Consider the following 20,108-nt stretch of genomic DNA (forward strand, 5'->3'; position numbering starts at 1 on the left):
CAACCATGATGCATTAAATCTGTAACTTCACAAATGCTCAGTATTTCCAGCATTTTGTTTTATTGTTTGAAGTACAATTTTTCAAGATAAGTTAAACTGAGGTACATTTAAAAGATTACTCAGAGTAAAGTCAAGAGGATCTGCCATATACTGCCCAATAATTAACTCTCAATAAAGCAAATTAGGAAGACTCATCTGAAATATTAAATAAACTAATTTATCTTGTAAGTAGTTACCGTATACAGTGGGGCCAATACTTGCCCTCCCTTGGACAAAACTTTGTACTTCAGAACTTTTCAATTATACAAATAGATAAAACATATTTCTGCAATTGAACAAATGCAGGAACTTATCAAATGCTATTTGTATATATCTCTTGTATTTAATTTATATTCTTACTTTGAAGTTATGGTCGTTATAATGGCAGCTTGTTCAGCAGTTTCATACCTTTAAATATCATAAGAAATTGTCTATATACAGTGGATTCCAGTGAATTGGGACACATTGGGACCCATACATTTTGGCCCAATTAAGCAGCTGCCCCAAATAGCCAAAGGTTGATGGAAGTAGTTAAAAAGGAGTAAAAAAGACAAACTACTATTTAACCGAGTAGCAAATTAAGTAGTTAAATAAAATACAGAACAAATTAGAACTACCAAGTTCTAATACTACCAAGAATTAGTAGTATTAATACTACTACTACTACCCAGTACTATAAAACTGTGTATTACTTCCTAATGGTTTTCAGCAGAGGAATTCAGCGTACACTGCCATGTTCTTTTGATTGACTGTAAATGAACAAAATCAGTGCAGACATCTTGTGTACAGCGTACAATGCTATTGACAATTGTATTTTCCATATCTCCATTTTCATTGTAACATTCAAAGTGAATTATCGATCCCTTCAGGTTCTTCGCAGTTCCCAACCTGAAGTAGTGAAATCATTTTATTTTCACTCCTGGTCACTTCTGGCATCTTGAAGCCTGAATGCTTGAAATCGCAGTGAGAAAAACAGTTCTGAATTGTCTGACTGCTTATTTACCATTAACTATCAGTGACAAAAATCCCTGCTTTTTGAACACAAGCATAGGCAATTGATGCTATTTAAAAACTGTTCAATCTAAGCACGGTGTAGTGTCTAATAGCCTCACGAGTGCATGCATATAATGCTAGTTAGAAACTGCTTGGCAATTAAGTGGCATAGTGTCCCAAATAAACAAAAGGAATCTGGCTATTTTCAAGAAGAGTTTTGGTTTTTTTAAGAGTTGGCCCAAATAAGTGGCTGCACTGATTAACCAATCACCAGAATCCACTGTATACTTTATTGTATTCATATATAACCAATACTTTGGTTTTCATCCAAAAGCAACAAATAACTGGAAGTATATGTAATTGTTCAGCTGCCGCTTACAAGTAAGTTGGATTGCTGCTGAATTTAGTATCTTATTTTTCATCAGCTTAGAACAATAAAGAGTTTGTCCTACTTGAGTGCTCAGTTGCCACTTTATTAGGTACACCTGGATACCTGCTTGTTAATGCAAATATTTAATCAGCCAATAATGTGGCAGCAACTCAATGTATAAAAACAGGCAGATGTGGTCAAGCAGTTCAGTTGTTAATCAAACTAAATATCCAAATGGGGAAGAAATGTGATCTAAATGACTTTGAATGTGGAGTGATTGTTGGTGCCACACGGGGTCATTTGAAGATGTCAGAAACTGCTAATCTCCTGGGATTTTCATGCACAACAGACTCCAGAGTTCAGAAAGAATGGTGTGAAAAACAAAAAAACATCCAGTAAGTGGCAGTTCTGCAGCAAAAATGAGAGGTCAGAGGAAAATGGCCAGACTGGTTCAAGCTGACAGGAAGTTAACAGTAACTGAAATATCCACGCTTTATAACGGTGGTGAATATCTCTGAATGTAGAACATGTCAAACCTTGAAGTACATGGGCTATAGCAGCAGACAACCATGAACATACACTCAGTGGCCACGTTATTAGGTTCTTCAGGTATCTAATAAAGTGGCCACTAAGTATATATGACGACTTTGACAGAAGACTGAGATCTGAGTGTTGAACAAATACAGTAGAGCTTACAAAAAGCCTGGGAAAGCCGAAGATTTCGGCAGCAGCCTGGTGCTTGTCAGCGTCAGTTGCAGATATTTTCCAAGCGCAAGCTAATTAAGACATATCATAATAGATGATTCATGGCAGATTTTGTGTCACTTCTGAAGAATATCTTCCAGTGGAAAGACATGCAGAAGCAGCCAAAAAACTAAAGCTGAGGACAGGAAGGAGACAGAAATCCCAAAATTTTAATCCAAAATTTGGATGAAAGGAGCAGATAGCTTGGAAAAGAAGCTCATGCATGGAAATAGTGCTGTGCTGATTTTTTCTTCATATTAGTGCAGACTATTGCCAGAAAAAGTTTAATGACCTGACATGGCAGAAAGAGCAGCAGACTGGCCACTGGCCATCTTTTTTGTTTGCATCATTGATACCAACATATGAATAACACACATAAAGGATAGCAAAAACCCAGTTGTTACAGGATAAATTTGTGGACAATTATACAAACATAGTAGGTCACAAATGACATGCCAGACTTGAGGGAGGGTCCAGAACGGGTTGGGAGCCATATACAACTAGCTACAGAAAGTCAGTGGATCTATAAAGGCTGAAATTAAGTGATATATTTCTCAAAATCAGCAATGGCTATGCAGTAATTACTATCCATCTGGCTCACAAATGTCCTAAACAAGTTCTGCCCTATATGTGACTCCAGACACACATCATGTATTTGACTTTTAAATGCACTAGCAAACCACTTGTTTGTATCCTTAACCAGAAAACTCAAACAGAGAAAGAATAAAACTGGACAGACTATCTTGGGGACAATAAACTGTCCAGTTTTGACCCTGTAAAGCCCGTATCACAGATGTCTAAAATCCGAGATTTGTTTCAAAGTTAACTAACCGTCAACAGATTTCTAGATGTTAATGGAATCAAGGCTACAATGATGGTGCTGATGAATGGCAGATCAGGCTCAAGGGGCAGAAGGCCTACTTGTGTTCCTGCTTATGTTCATACTGCTATGACAAGTGCAAGGGAATCTTGGCACTGGCTCCAGAAACCATGAACTCTCAAAGTATTAGATCAATATGGGCAAGAAATTCTACTCATTACCACATCTTGCCCTACCTCAGCTGATGAATTAATAAAACCAGAAGACACAGGAGCAGAATTAGGCCATTCAGCCCATCACATCTGCTCTGCCATTCTATCATGGCTGATCCTGGATCCCACTCAACTCCATACACTTGCCTTCTCACCATATTCTTTGATGCCTAGACTGATCAGGAAATGATTAACTTCTGCCTTAAGTATACCCACAGACTTGCCTCCACCGCAGTTTCTGGCAGAGCATTCCACAGGCTTACTACTCTCTAGCAAAAAAAATTCCTCCTTACTTCCATTCTAAAAGGTTGCCCCTCAATTTTGAGGCTGTACCCTCTAGTTCTGAATATCCCCACCATAGGAAACATCCTCTACACATCCACCCTATCTCATCCTTTCAACATTTGGTAGGTTTCAATGAGATCCCCCTGCATTCTTCTAAATTCCAGTGAGTACAGGTCCAAAGCTGCAAAATGCTCCTCATATGTTAACCCCTTCATCCCTGGAATCATCATCGTGAACCTCCTCTGGACTCTCTCCAATGCCAACAAATCTTTTCTGACAAATGGGACCCAAAACTATTGACAATACTCCAAGTGTGGCCTGACTAGTGTCTTATAGTGTTTCAGCATTATCTCTTTGCTTTTATATTCTATTCCCCTTGAAATAAATGCCAACATTGCATTTGCCTTCTTTATCACAGACACAACCTGTAAATTAACTTTCTGGGAGTCTTGCTCGAGGACTCCTAAGTCCTTCTGCACCTCTGATATTTGAACCTTCTCATTTAGATAGTAGTCCAAATGCATTATCATACATTTCCCGACACAGTATTTCACCTGCCACTTTTTTGCCCATTCTTCCAATTTGTCTAAGTCCTGCTGCAATTGCATTGCTTCCTCAGCACTACCTACCCCTCCACCTATCTTTGTATCATCCACAAACTTTGCCACAAGGCTATCAATTCCATTATCCAAATCATTGAGAAATAAGTGAAAAGTAGTGTTCCTAATACTGACCCCCAAGGAACACCAGTAGCCACTGGCAACCAGCCAGAAAAGGCTCCTTTTATTCCCACTCGCTGCCTCCTGCCTGTCAGCCATTCCCCTACTCTATCCATGCCAGTATCTTTCCTGTAACATCATAGGATTTTATCTTATTAGAAGCCTCAAGGGGCAGAAGGTCTACTTGTGTTCTTACTTATGTTCATACTATGACAAGTGCACCTTATCAAATGCCTTGTGAAAATCCAAGTAAATGACATCTACTGCCTCTCCTTTGTCCACTCTACTTGTTACTTCCTTGAAGAACTCTAAAAGATTTGTCAGCAAGATTTCACTTCACAGAAACCATGCTGCCTTTAATTTATTCAACATTAGTCTCCAAGTACCTCGAAATCTCATCCTTAATAGTAGACTCCAGCACTTTCTCAACCACTGACGTTGGGCTAACTGGCCGTAATTTTCCTTTCCTTTGTCTCCCTTCCTTTTCAAAGAGTGGAGTGACATTTGCAATTTTCCAATCCTTCAGAACCATGCCAAAATCAAGTGATTCTTGAAAGATCATGACTAATGGATCTGTTATCTCTTCAGCAACCTCTCTCAGGACACTGGGATGTAGTTCATCTGGTCCAGGTGACTTATCCACCTTAAGACCTTTGACTTTGCCTCACACTTTTTCCTTTGTAATAGCAATGGCACTCACTGCTGCTCTCTGACACTCACGAACCTCTGGCATACTGCTAGCGCCTTCCACAGTGAAGACTGATGCAAAGTACCCATTGTTCATCAGCAATTTCTTTTCCCTTCTTATAACTTTTTTAGCTGTCTTTTGTTGGACTTTGAAAGCTTCTCCATCATCTCTCGGAGGGGGAGAGGGAAAGGGAGGGAGAGAGGGAGGCACAGAGAGAGATACATTCATTTATATATATATATATATATATATATAAGGGAGAGGGTGGGAGGGGGAGGGGGAGAGATGGGGAAGGGGGAGAGAGAGAGGGGAGGGGGAGATGGAGTGGAGAGATGGGGAGAGAGGGGGGGAGAGAGAGGGGGAGAGGGAGAGGGGGAGAAAAAGGAAAAATGTTAGGATGTTCCAGTATGTTTAGCACACTGGTATCTATTCATAACATGGAAGATTGCTCAAACCTGTACTGTTCTCAAGAAGCTTGGCCTTATTCTGCACAATACAACACTCTTATCCTCCATTAATCATGCTAAACATTTATGCCTACTCTATGTATTGCAATTACTCATTTTGGCTATTCCAGCAAAACTTCTACTGGCAAGAGCAGTAGGTACAACAGAATCCCATTGCTTGTAGGATTTCTCCCTTGTTTTGTATGTTTTGTATTGTCCTAAATTTTGTTTAATTCATTTTTCAAGATTTTATTTTTTGGAAAAGGTGGCATTTATCCTTATACTGAATGGCTTGTTAAGCTTCTTCTGAGGACATTTAGGAATTAATCACATGGGTATTAATCAATGTTTGGGGGCAAAGATTGATTAGACTAGATGGCAGATCTCATCCCCTGAATAACAGTAATAGGTTTTTACAGCAATCTTGAGTTTTTGCAATGTCTTTATCAAGACCTTTATCAAGACCATTGATTTTAAATTACTAACTGCAATATTTTAATGTAGGTCTCTGGAATTAGAAACAAATTTTGGAAATATATTGACAGTCCTTCCTCGTTATGGATTGCATTCTGGATATCACTTCCCAAAAGCCTTGTGGGAGTGCCTTCATGACAGAATTGAGATAGTTTTACCGCTAAACTTTCCAAGGGCAATTAGCTTTGGGCAATGTACTGGCCTTACTAGAGATGTTCGGATCCTAGAAAAATAAAGAAAGTTTAAACCAAATTGGTAGATGAAGATATGATGACAATAATACTGACGATGGGTAGAAGTATGAAGACATTTCATTTTGGCAAATGTTGATAATGAGAATAAGGATGATTATGACCAAGTCACAAGAGTTGCTAGTAAAATCCACTAACTTGGTGCTTTCCTCAATTTACCTCAATACTTTTCTTGCATTCGCAGGTACTTAAATTTGTGGAAATGGAAATTTAAGTTAAGATGTAGCAATCAATAAAGAGAAAAAAGACAGGGCGAAATGGGGTAAAGTGTGATGGATGAAAATGTGTCCTTGAAGGCTTTAGGAAAACCTTTGGAGTTTATGTGATTTAGACTTCAGCAAGACTCATCTGAAGAGAAGAAGTTTTTGAAACATCACACATTTGAGGCAAGTCTCTGTGAAATTGCAGCACCTATTATGAGCAACATTATTTACAATTTTAAAGCACTGGAGGTATGCGATGCTGTTCTGGAAGTCCTTTACTTCAGGAGTGATCCAGGATCATTGGACGCCTCTTTCTCCACAGAAATGCAGATTGCCTACTTTAAAACAGGAAAGGTTGTCAAGAATCCTCTCTGCAGACCTTTGGGTATTTTGAGCTGTCTCTTAATGCTTTTAGAAACCACCAGAAGCTATTACATCTTCTATTCTGCTGTACAATGAACAGAAGAGTTTGATTGGAATTAACCAGCTTAAGGTTTCGGTTTCCGAAACATATCCCAGGCAAAAGATTATCCCTTCCAAGAAGGAAGGCAAGGTCAAACTAATCAAGAAGAAGACTTCTGCAAGAGGGTGGCCAGCATAGGCATTCAAGTTCTGTGCAGTATAACTCAGCTAGAGACTTCCCAGATCACAGCCTGCCTCACAAAAAGCATTAGGATCGGAGATCAACGTGTTCTTTTACACAACTTGGGTGAAGAATGAAATGAAGAAAAATAGAATGGGTAATGCATTATAGGCAGTTGCAATAATTATTACATGTTTCTGCCCTCATGAACAATTTGAAAATGTTAATAGTCCAAATAAAGAAGACTGAAGGTATGAGATTCTGTGATGCATGAAGGTCTAAGAAAATAGTTATGGTAGAGGAATGGGAGAAATGGCTACAGAACCAAAGGGAAATATATACTATAAAGGGATATTTCATTATATTTTGATTTTCAATGTTTCTTGCACCTATCATTAAGTAGTCTTCCTGATGAGTACCCACACATAATGCACTTCATGTTCATAAACTTTCCAAGAGGCTATAGCCATCTCAATTCCATCCATATTAACTGATGCTTCCAATGGCATCCCTTTTGCCTCAGATATCCATTATGTCTACATATTGAGCTTTAGCTCATCCTTATATATGTTATTGTATGTTAGACATTAGTTGTGCACATATTGCACAAAAGCAAAGGCATATTTTTCTTATATGCGGCTGGTGTAATACTTAAAATCATGCACAAGGTTGGCATGCAAGTTGACAGTTATTTTACAGCCAATTCTATTAAATAGAATGACAATTAAGCAGAATACCATGACTAACATAATCAAATTGGTGACTGAATGTCACAATACCTTCTGGTCAATAGAGCAACCACTGAGCAAAGTCATTATAGGTGTAAATTAAACACACCAGAAATGTCAAAACACCTCATTTCACTGAACTTGAAAAGCGAAATTTCCATTTTATTGCCAATAACACAATGATGAAAATTTGGCTCCAAAAACAAGATGCACTAACTTTTTTTTAAACTAAAATTCTGAAGTTCACGGATAACATGCATTTAACAGCAAGTAGAATCGTCATTACCTTGCCTTTATTGAATGAAATGCAATTGAAAATTATACTGCATTCACCATCAAGCCAAAACTAATACTAATATACCAAGTAGATTCAATTATTTTCTGCATTACATTTTCAAAGACTATTATGTATTGATTATTTTAATGGCATCAGTACTTACATTGTCGTACAAGGCCTGAAGGGTCTCCAAATCCACTACTGAGTTGTCCAGATTTAAAATAGCTGAAATTACATGTTACATATAGTGCATTAAATCAGATTTATTGGCAATGCTGAACCTACTGTCACATTGCACTAGTACTGCATCCTGAATAGAATCCTACATACAGTACATCTCTTATAAACAAGAAAATGAACATTTCACTATTTTAATGTCAAAGGATATAGTTCACAGAATGCACCAACATTTTAAAAGACAGTTTCTGATATATTAGAACTGAAATACGGTTAAAGTAATACATTTCACTTAACTGTCATTGTATATTGTTTTGGACTAATCTTCCAAGCCATGGAAACTAACATTAAGAGCTATCCCTGGCACTGAAAATGTTATATGGTTTACAAGAAAAATTAATATGTTGCTTCCCCAAAATGCTGTTCAATTATAATGCAGCCTGATAGTTTTCTAAAGGATCACAAATTCTTACTAGAGATCTAAACACATATTGTCTGCTCAAATTTTCCACTTTATTGAAACTTTGAGATAAACAGAAAGGAAGCAGACACATGCTGTGAAGAGCTGGTAATTTTATTGGATTCTTGTAACTAGAAAAACTGTTACTCAGCCAAGTCTGGCTTTTGAAATCTATTTTGAGGTAAATTAAGGCAACATTTTCCTGTGGCACTATGGTGTCCGCTCACAAAAGCAAGAATTTATATACAGAAAGATCATTAGTGTAGCATTGTACCCATTTGGTTATAATAACCGTCACTGACGACAAAAAACAGATCAGCATTGTGCACTTAACAAACTAGCAGGCACACACATTAAAACACTTTCAAACTAAATTCATGTACTGTGACACATAAAATGAATGGAGTATTTGGAATCCACATGTTCTTGGTTTGGTTGTATTAATTTACCAATTGTGTGAGCTTATGCTATCCTGAACCTGAAGACAAACTTAATTATTTTTGAATGACATTTAGCCTAGCACATCCATAAAAGCTCATATGTCATTCTGCTGTATTCAACATAGATTCTCATGGAAATTTCATTAAGGATGTTTTCCACAGGTAGCCACAGAAAAGCAGCACTTCTTTTGTTTATTATTCCTTCCAGTATTTAGCAAGGCAAATCTGATTTTCTCCCCTTTGTCAGGTCATTCTATACTGATTTAAAGACCTTGAAAAAATAATTTTAACTGCACAAACATCACTCATCTCAGACTTTCTGGGACCAGTCAAATGTAGCTTACATTAGTCTAGCTGGAAAGTTTCCTGAAGGATTATGCTTCTTGTGGAAAAAGAGGAAAGCAAAATTAGATTTTATTTGTAAAGTTTAGCAGAGACTGTCACCAAGGCAGTTCACCAGAGGAATATGAGCACAGTGATAAAAATCCCTCTCGGCTTAACTTTGTGACCTATCTGTTGTGCCAGTCTTTAACAGACATGTCAACTATCCACAGAGCACTCCCTGGAGGATGCCTCCGGTCTGACTGACTTTCTGTCATACCACAATAACTGTGTGATTTATGATGCAGAGAATTGTGATAGGATTGACATGCAGTTGAGAGACTAGCAGAGCCCTTATGCCCCAAAAATTCATGAGCAAAATTGTTCTGGCACCAGTTCTGGCCTAGGTTCATAAGACAAAATCCCTTGATCTTTGAGACAGATTCAAAAGAACACATGTTACAAGTTATTCAGAATGAAGAAATATTTTTTAAACTTCTAGATTTGCTCAGCTTTAGATTAGCAAGTCTAATCTAACACAATGGTTTGAGACCTAAAATGCAAACTAGCACAAGGACATTTTTAAAATTAACTTATTTAGATTGTACCAAGTGTGCAATCACCACAGCTGCTCCAAACATAATAAACATGTCTTGTGTTTCTGTTGAATTCAAAACAATCCTCTCTCAAGAGCATTTGACAACATGGGCTAAGTTGACACAGAAGTTAGAGCAGCTTGTTTCAATAGTTAATATAGGGTTAGGAAAGAAAGAACATTCACCTATCCTGGTGGGATCAATTACACATTAGAAATAAGGTCTTCTTTTCACTCATACCAAACAGGGTATTTGGCTTGATTTTTTAAAAAGTATTTTTAATATTTTGCTTTTCTCAGTCACAATTATCTAGTCTTTTGAATAGTTTAGCAAAAAGGAGAATATTTTGATTTCTGGTAATTCATTGGGAGATAACAAATACTAATGGTTAATGGAACTTTTAGGGCTGTGGGATTTTCCACAGCACTTAAAAACAGGTTTAATGTTTAATGTTTTTTCTGGACTGTGTCAATGATTTTAACTTTAATTAAAATTTTAACTTTAATTAAAACATCTGCAAATGATGCTAAAATTGCCAATGTGCTTGACAGTGAAGAGAAATGTTATAGGCTATAGGAAGACATCAATATAGAGTTCAGGTGGTCACAGAGTGTGAATTGGAATTCTTTTTGGAGAAGTCCAAATGTACTTGTGGGTGGGGGTGAGAGGTAAACAAGTCAAGGATTCCCAAGGATACTTCCAGGATCTTGGAATGGATCCTTGAAATAATGGACAGACATATAGAGCATTAGAGATAGATAGTATACTGGCCTTTACAGAGGCATAATAGAAAAATAATGATTATATTAGAACTGTACAAGCAAGAAACTGGGCTGCAACTGGGATAACGTACAGTTCTGGTCATCACCCCATAGGAAATTCTGAGAACAGAAGAGAGGATGCAAGGGAATTTTAAAAAAGATGCTGCCAGCATTACAAAATTCTAGTTATGTTTAGAAAATAGCTGAGTACCAGTTATTTTCTTTGGAAAAATGGAAAGGAGGGAGATTTAATTTGTTACAGACCAAAAGCTGGGAAACAGGATGAACCTGAATGGCTTTTTCTCAGACAGCCTGGAGAGGATGCACAGAATGATGCCTTTTATACCTTCATTTTCAAAACATATTAATGCATATCATCCTCCGCCTTGTATATTTGAGTAGAATAAGAAATATTAATGATTTCATATTAATGCTATCATGAAAAGACAACACACAGAGAAACATGTTACATACCATGACAGAAATCTGTTCATAAGGAATCTCAGATTAGAGTTAAATCCCTCAGCAATGAATTACAATGTCAGACACATTAATCGATACAATAATGCAACACCAATCAGTAATTTCCAAAAGTTTAATTTTATTAATATATTGTTGTGGTGGCAAACGTTGTTAAAATGACTAATCACTTTCTGGATTGGGTAAATCATGTATCAAACTCTGAATATTGTAATGTAATATTTTCTGCAGCTGAACAGGTCCAAACAAAAATTGCCGATGAGCATCTGCTTACGTTAAATTCCAAAACTGAACACAACAATAGTGTAGATACAAATAAAATGAGAAGTAGGGTTAAGTATGTAGGATTTGGATTTTAGACTTCTCCAATTTAAGATTCGCCACAGGATTTTGATGAAGAAAATCCCATTTAGGAAGGCAGAAAAACTGGCTTGATTGTTACATAATTTTTTGTGAAAGCAGGAACACAAACATCATATATACATCATTCACTTGTATAAAATGATATAAAATGCCAGCTAGACTTTCGAATAGCAGCTCCCCATGTGGCAACAGGGAGGAAATGTACCCCATCTGAAGCCATTCAGAGTGCTAAGTCTGCTCTTCGCTTCAGGGATGTGGTTGGCTAAGAACAACTTGGGAGAGCCGGGCTCGGGCTCATCCCAAAGGCTTCTCAATGGGACAAGGCAACATCAGGGCAGAAGAGATGGCTCATGGTGGAGGAGGTGAGAAATTGATGAAGGTAGAGCTTGGAACTGGCGTATATGGATTTTAGTAAGGCATTTGACAAGCTTCCCCATAGTAGGCACTGTCAGAAAGTCAGGAGGTATGGGATCCAGGGATTCAAAATTGGCTTGCCCACAGAAGGCAGAGGGTGGTAGTAGATGGAATGTATTTTGCCTTGAGGTTGGTGGCCATTGGTGTTCCGCTGGTATCTGTTGTGCGATCCCTGCTCTTTATGATTTTTATAGGTGACTTAAGAAAAGGAAGTGGAGGTTGGTGGTGTCGTGGATAGTGTAGAAGGTTGTCGTAGGTTACAATAGAACAATACTAACAGGCTGTAGAGCTGGTCTGAGGAGTGGCTGATGGGGTTCAGTCCGAAAAAGTGTGAAGTGATATACTTTGGAAGATCAAACTTGATGACAGAGGATTATTAGTAGTGTGGAGGAACAGAGGGATCTTGGGGTCCAAGTCCAGAGAACCCTCAAAGTTGCAACGCAAGTAGATAGGGTGGTCAAGGCAGCAAATGGTGTGTTGGCCTTCATTAGTCAGAGGGATAGAGTTCAAGAGCCATGAGGTAATGTTACAGGTCTATAAAAATCTGGTTAGATCACACTTGGTGTGGTTATGGTACCCCATTATAAGTAGTACGTGGAAGCATTAGAAAGAATGCAAAGGAAATCCACCAGAATGCTTTCTGAATTTGAGCACAAGTCTTATGAAATGTTGAATGAGCTAGTGTTTTTCTCTTTGGAACAAAGGAAGATATGAGGATACTTGAGAGAGGTGTATAAGGTGGTAAGACATATACACAGTGTGGATAGCCAGCACCCTTTTTTCCCCAAGAATGTTAACGGCTAATACGAAAGGACATACATTTAAGGTGACTGGAGGAAAGCATAGGGTGGATATTAGAGGTAGGTTTTTACAGAGAGAGTGATAAGTGCATGGAATACACAGCCGGGGTGGTGATTGAGGTACAGTTGATACACTAGGGACATTTAAGAGACTCTTAGGCATGTGGATGAAATAAAAACGGAGAGCTCTGTGAGAGTGAAGCATTTGATTGATTGATCATGGAGTAAGTTAAGGGTCAGTACAACTTTATAGGCTGAAGGGCCTGTACTGTGCTGTAATAATCTATATTCTATGTTCTACGAGTAAGTAAAAAACTATGGTTATTTGTCTATCTTGCTTGAACATACAAAACATACCTTGATGTATATCCTTCATTTCTAGATGTAGACTTGATATAAGAATTCCAACTGTTTGAGAGCGTTTGCCATCCAGTAACTTTACAATCTATAAATAAAATAAAATTTCATAAATATATAGTTTTTGGCACAGAAGAAATTCAAAGGAGGGAGGCGAGTAAAGGTGATAAGGCAATCACTTGTTACACATTTTCAGTTGCGACAACTGCATTAAGAATTACCTTCTATGTGATAATGGAGACCAGTCTAGAGAGATATTCTTTCCTTAAAGGGTGTAAATAAACAGCAACCTTCAGCATTTGTGGTTGATTACTGATGGTTCTCATGTATTATCATGTTTATAGAGAGTGAAACACATCAGTGATCTGATATTTGAAATTATATCGATATACAGTTCAATAAAAAAATTAATAGAGATAATCTAATCAGCTTGGATGATTCATCCTAGTACAACAGTGAAAATGCTAGAAATACACCAATGTCTTTAAAATGAGGAATAAAATAAACTGTAATCCCAATGGAAATTAGTATTTTAAAATACAACTAAATCATTGTATTTCTAGAAGCATATTTAAAGTTGGATCAGGCCTGAAATTAAATGATTAACACAAAGGAGGCATCAATAGTGTCCGTGACCCAGAATTAAATCTTATCAAAGAAATAACAACAAATCAGTGTTCTATTATTACATTTTTATTATGGTTAACTTTTTAATGCAATTCATTCACATCATACATGGAGTGAATTCTATACATACAGCTGTCAAATCTGTTCCATTTCCTTATCATCTTCTGTTTAAAACAAATCACTGTATTAAAACCGTATGGATGCTGAGACAGAAATTGAAAGATTAATATAGGTGGACAATACAAAAAGAGTATCATATTTTTGAGGATGTTTTCATAGGAGGTGAAAAAACTGCAGAATAGAAAGATTTAAAAATAAAATTCCAGCAGGTAACGCATGGTTTGCAGAATGTCTGATGTGGAACTTTATAGAAAGTATAATTCATATGCACAAAATTAAACTTTTTTATGGGGTTTGGAAGCTTGTCAGATAGCAATTATGGGCTAAAGATGACTTACTGAGGTCTCATACAGCAACATATACCATTTCAAGTTATTTTACAGTAAGAATATTTCATTGATAATTGTCATTTCATACATTTTCCATGCTGCCAGTGAATACTGTTGCTAAACAATACACCCTATGGAGACAGCTGACTGTAATTTCACATGTTCCATATTGAACAGTGCAGATATCCCAAAGTTACAGAAAATTCCATGTCTCAGTGAGAGCAAATACTTACAATTTCATTGTTGTTATAACTGGAAAATCTAGGCTAGTCCGATGGGAAATTTTATGCAATCCATGAATTTGTTGGCGATCAGCATGACAGAGAAAACCTGCATTAGATCTTGGATCTACTTTTATTGCTGTTGCAACAGAATTGTAAACTGAAAGTGAGAATGAAATAGGCAGTAAATGTCAAGGACAACAAAATCAAGAAAAGGCTTTATTTGGGCATTGGTAATTGATGATCGTGTCCTATACACAGGAAATTATTGCCATTGATTCAGGAGAAGTTGTTCTGTGGTGAAGAATAGGATAGGAATGGACGGCAGAGGGGTGGCATGGTTCGTGAGCAGAGCAAGTTTGGCAAGCTAAGAAATAAACTGCAGGCTAGTTCAGTCAATAATTCTAGCATGAGGGAATAGGCAAGGGAGCCAAAATGAAGGCAGCTTTCATTATTCTGGACACAAAAGGATCCAGTTGCTGGCAGTAACAGGGAAAAGACAGAGAAGAACAGTTTAAGGAGGTAAATAGTTGTAAAAATAAGATGACCTGTATATCCAAGATGACCTTGAAAAATTGGGTGATTTGGCAGAGATGGTCAATGATAAACTGGCAATGGATGACAAAACCAGTTGTACACGAGATGTGATCACTTCTGTGCCTTACTCACTTGAGGGAATAAAAATGAGGGACAGGAGTGCTATTTACAAAGAGGCATGGAAACAGGCCCTATGGCACAATAAAGTGGCTACTTACTTTGATTCCATTTTATTCTCCCCATATTCCCATAGGGATACCACAAGTTCTACTGAGATTGCTACACCAGCAGCAACATTATGCTGCCCAAAGGAGGCATGTAGAGCGAATCAGGAGGGTGAGATTGTAAATTCAAACACATCTCAAAAATTCTCTTCATGCAAGTTACTTCATTTTAGGTTGCACTTGCTTAGCTATAGACCACTTGCATAGAAATCTGGTATCTGTCACAACTTTAAAATTAAAAGACACAATGTCTGAAATTGATGACAAATCTCACATACTGGCAATATTGAAAGGAAAGTGTGATCAATGTACATGTAAGCTATTTCAAAGTGGTCCCCATGGCAATGCTGTATTTGTAGATCTGAAGTACACTATCACCTACTGTCATACCTTAAACAAAATAAATCTCAGAGTTGTATATGGTAACATATATGTACTTTGGTAGTAAATTTACCTTGACCTTTTTGACTGGGTGAAGCTGGGTAACTATACAGTAATTGTTTTTAAGCTGCAGAGGGAAGCAGAAGTAAACTGGGACAATTTGATCAGGCATACTGCTAAGAAAGAGGCTGGTACAATCATTACAAATGAGTTAAATCAGTAATGCTAGTGATAACAACCATACTAGTAAGATCACTTAATTTATTTTCACCTCTGGGTGTATAGGACAATAAGAATGCAGTTGCAGCTAATTTTGGACATTCCAGGTCTGGCATTCTTTCCCTGCTTCAAAAGAATACTTCACCCTTGTGAACAATTGCTAGGTAAGACTGCGGGTGAGAGATTTTCTGTTAGAAATATTAATAAATCTTCTCATGTGCAGTAATAACTCAGATGACATAATGGGATATATTATATGGCTATTAGGAATTTGATCATATTGTATCATAGGAATTTAGGGAATGGTACTAGAATAGGGTAAGGTGATTCTGTCTGTCCTGCTTGTTAAGTCTCTGATAGAGATGGATAAAAGTAAAATTTCCAGAAATACCCAGCATGTTAGACAGCATTTATGGAGTGAAAAACAGATATAATGCTTTAGGTTGAAGATCTTTTATCAGATAAACTTCCTAAGAAACAAGATTGATCTGAAACACTGGCTGTGCTTCTCTCTCAATAATTCTTGACTAATCTGCTGTGCATTTCCAGTATTTTTATTTATATTTCAAGTTTACAGCAACTGCTAGTAATTTTATTTTATATCTTTGAAAGGGAAGTCAAACTTAGTCCTCTCCCCTGACTTGTTCCCGTAATCTTGCAAATCAAGCCTGCTGTTATTTCATTTGTTGTTGTTGCATTATATAAAAGTTTGTAAAAATACCAAATATTTACACAAATTATAAAACATGATAGTTCTCAACAAGTGTCCAGCATATTATATTACTGAGGTCAGCAAAATTCTGCTGTGTTGATAATTAGTCAATATTATCTCCTTTTTAAATAATAAAATAGGGAAGAGCTGAAATAGCACATTTTCGCAGAAAGGATTCAAACTACAAACATAAAATTGTCTTGGAGTTCTTCTGACACCAATGGCTTCAACAGTGTTGATTTATAAGCTGAGTAAATGTGGCATGTTGAACAGATTTTCTCAGATGTTCTACCTGGTTTGTTGATCAGATTTTCTCAGTTTGTGAGTACATAATACTGAGGTTAAACTTTGAATAAGAAAAACTTCATTCCAAGTGAACTTCCTTACAATTACCAAATCGACTCAAATAAATAGTTATCAGAAAGTGCATACCACAAGCAACAAGGGCAAAGCAAATTCCCTAATGTGACTTCAGTAGAATGCAAGTCAAAAACAACTTGTTTTACAACTAATCTTTACTCATTCATGTAAAATTATATCTAGGTTATCTTAGGAATAAATTATCTAATTAATTCCTTAAGTATCAAGGAACAGTTTGCAATTGCCATAGTTGTCAAAGATAGATCTTTGAATTCATCAAAGTCCTCTGATGAGGAAAATGCCAACTAAGTCAAGAAAGCCAAAAATGAACAATCGTCCAGCAATTAATGACAATTTGACAACTACTAAGAAAATTAGACAGTGATGAAAAAATCATGATAAAAGAAAATTCCACTGGAGATTGAGAGGTTTCAACTAGTTCTAGGACTGCAAGTTAACTTTTTGATTTACAAAAAGAATAGAGGTGGTCATTTTAAAATTGAGATGCATAAGAACTTCTGAATAAGGCTGCTGAATTTTGGTGATGGTAGTTTAAAGAAGAAGTAGAAAAATATTTGAAAGATCAAAAAGTTGATAGTGTGACAAAGGTATGAATAAAGAGTGGTGAAATAGATGGGGAGGAGGGGTAAAGTTGAGAGGTGGGTGATGGAGGGGGGGTTGGCAGAGACAAAACATGTCAAATCATTTGGAATGAGAGGAGGGTAAAGGTAGAGACAGCTAGAAGGGTCATAAGCAGGAACACAAAGGCTATCAATGCTAGAATCTGATAAGTAAGAAAGGTGATGATGAGGTGATTAGGACAGAGGTGAGGGCAGATAGAACCAGATGGGGTAAAGGGAGGATCTGGTGGTAAGATGTGTGGATAGAGGATGGGAAGGGAGATAAAAATGGCAGAGCAGTGGTATGGGAAAGGAGAAAAAATGAGGGTACCAAGTGAATAGGGGCAGGAAACAGAAGGTAAGGGAAATTGGAAATTTCAATGTTCAAGCCATTGTGTTGCACACTACTCACAGTGGAATTATGAGGTATTATTTTTCTAGTTTTCAATAGACCTTATCCTAGCAGTTGATAAGGCCAAGGACAGAGACAAGTCAGGGTAGGATTGTGAAGGGCAGCTGAAATGACATTCTGGAAGCTCAGGATGGCTGTTGTGGACAGAAAACAGGTACTCTGCAAATCGATTGCCTTACCTGTTCTTGGTTACACTGGTGTACAGGAAGCTGGCTACCTTTTGAGCTCCAAATGCAGTAGGCAAGGTTGGAGGAGGTGCATGTGAATTGATGCCTCATCCTGGAAAAGCTGTTTAGATCCCTGAATGGTGGTGATTGAAGGTTCTGAAAGGCGAGGACCACGCAAACTACCTCTGCTCCATTTGCAAAGGGAGCTGTGGTGAGAGCAGAAGTCAGAGAAACAGTGGAAATGCTAGAGAGGGCTCAGTCAACCACTGCAGAAAGGGAGACATTCTAGTCCTGAATTTGAAGACTTTATCTTGAGAGCAGATGCAGTGGAGGTGGAGAAAATGGGAGAAAGGGTTGGAAATGTTAGTCTTTGCTGCAGTGAATTTGAGAGTGGTGTGGAAATCAGCAGTGAAGGTTAGAAAATTGATGTGTTGTGTAGGACTATCACCAATGTAGACATCAGTGTAATAAAGTGTTGTTGGATGAAAGTGTTGGGGAGTGGGACCAGGGAAGGTTTGGAGCAAGGACTGTTTTATTCAACTAATGAAAAGAAAGGTGCAGCTAGGGCCCACGTGAGTGCCCATGGCTATATATTTGATTTGTAGGAAGTGAGAGGAGTCAAAAATAGGTTGTTCAGGTCAAGACGTTTTGCCAGGCAGATGGGAGTGCTGGATGAAGAGAAATGGTTTTACAGACATACAGAATAGAAACAGGTCATTCAGCCCAAATTATCTTTGCTGACTGTGTTGCCCAGTTAGCTGCTTGACTCTTTACTGCAGAAAGAAATGGAGGGTCTTAAGACCTTCCTTATAGCGGATGGAGATGCATAGATAATAGATATCCATCAAGATGATGAGGAAGAGGGGGCCAACAACTGTTCCTGTTTGTCACCCTTCTAACTATCCACACTTTCACCCTCTCCTCCACCCAGCTGGCTCTACCTACCTTATTTTTTGGTCTGATACAGGTTGCTAATTCCTTCCTCCCCACCCCCATCCCCACAATTATTACTTGCCCTCCAGCAGTTGTTTGTTACGCCAACAATTTTTTCCTTTCTCTGTGAAGATTGAGACAAACTACATACCATCAGTGCAATTTCTTTATTCTGAACTACAATATGGATTCCTTGGGCTCCAAGTGATTTCACTGTCATTTAATTTTTGTGAATTTCAAAGATGTGGTAGAACAACCTCTGTCTACTGAGGTTAATGCAGCTACAATAACATTCAAAAGTGTTCATATCATTCACAATAAACAAGCCCACTTGATTGGCATCCCACATAGCACTCTCCACACTTATTCTTTTCACCATAATGATTGCATTATGTAATGCTCTGCAGTTTTTTGCACAGTCTTCTGTAAGAGCACCTCCTTAAACTAATGCCTCATTTCCAAGAAGGATAATGACAACCAACACATGGAACTCTATGACCTGCAGGATCTCTTCCAAATTCCGAATACTGATTTGGAAATCTATCACTAGTCATTCATAATTATTAGGTCTATACCCTGGAACTCCCTACCCAATAGCACATTGGGATTCCCTCACAAGAAGTGGTGTATGGAGGTAGCTCACCATTTTCTCAAAGGCAATTAGGGATGAGTAATAAATTCCAACCTCACTTGCAATGCCCAAATCCGGAAAAAAAAATCAAGGAAAAGAAATTCTTGCTCATATTCCACCTAATACTACAATTTGTTTTCTTTCTACTCCTTTTTGTACTTGTAGTTTTAATTTTCACAATGCATGACTGTAATCACAGCAAAACCATTAATATTTGGGTGGAGAGCTTGAATTAGATTCTTAAAATTTGGAATTGATATAGTATTCTGTGCTTTGGGAAGACTGAGATTCATTTATTAAAAAATCTGGTCAGTACAAATTCAACTTTGATCCCTGCTAAGATTAAATTAGGTATTATATAACTAATAAGTTCTGAACAAATTCATGGGTTTGAAAGTCACCTTCTTTGAATGAAATAATGCTTAGCAAAATTAAATCCATATTTCAAAGATGCTAGTCATAAGAATTCATAACCAAAGCTTTGCGGTAACTGGGAACTACTACTTTTTCTGGTATATACTTCAAAAGAATATACATCTTGACCCAAACTTTATCTGTACCTTTACTAATAAGTTCAGTCTTGTTTCACAGTAACCACAAATTCAAATAGTCAC

General features: G+C 37.4%; 1 protein-coding gene across 5 annotated transcripts in view; it reads right to left on the reverse strand.

Moving 5' to 3' along the window:
- The window catches only part of fmn1 (formin 1), a 381,596-nt gene that overhangs the window by 143,149 nt on the left and 218,339 nt on the right, over positions 1-20,108 (reverse strand). For all 5 annotated transcript variants that reach the window (XR_012098266.1, XM_073040129.1, XM_073040128.1 and 2 more), the window contains 2 exons: positions 13,002-13,089; positions 7,996-8,057 (listed from right to left, as the gene is read on the reverse strand). Coding sequence is in view for 4 of the 5 variants with exons in the window: in XM_073040129.1 (XP_072896230.1) it covers positions 7,996-8,057; positions 13,002-13,089 (150 nt within the window). In the remaining variant the exon portion in view is untranslated. The remainder of the gene's footprint in view (positions 1-7,995; positions 8,058-13,001; positions 13,090-20,108) is intronic.

Source organism: Hemitrygon akajei, chromosome 3 (genome assembly GCF_048418815.1).
Source record: "Hemitrygon akajei chromosome 3, sHemAka1.3, whole genome shotgun sequence".
Lineage (NCBI taxonomy): Eukaryota > Metazoa > Chordata > Chondrichthyes > Myliobatiformes > Dasyatidae > Hemitrygon > Hemitrygon akajei.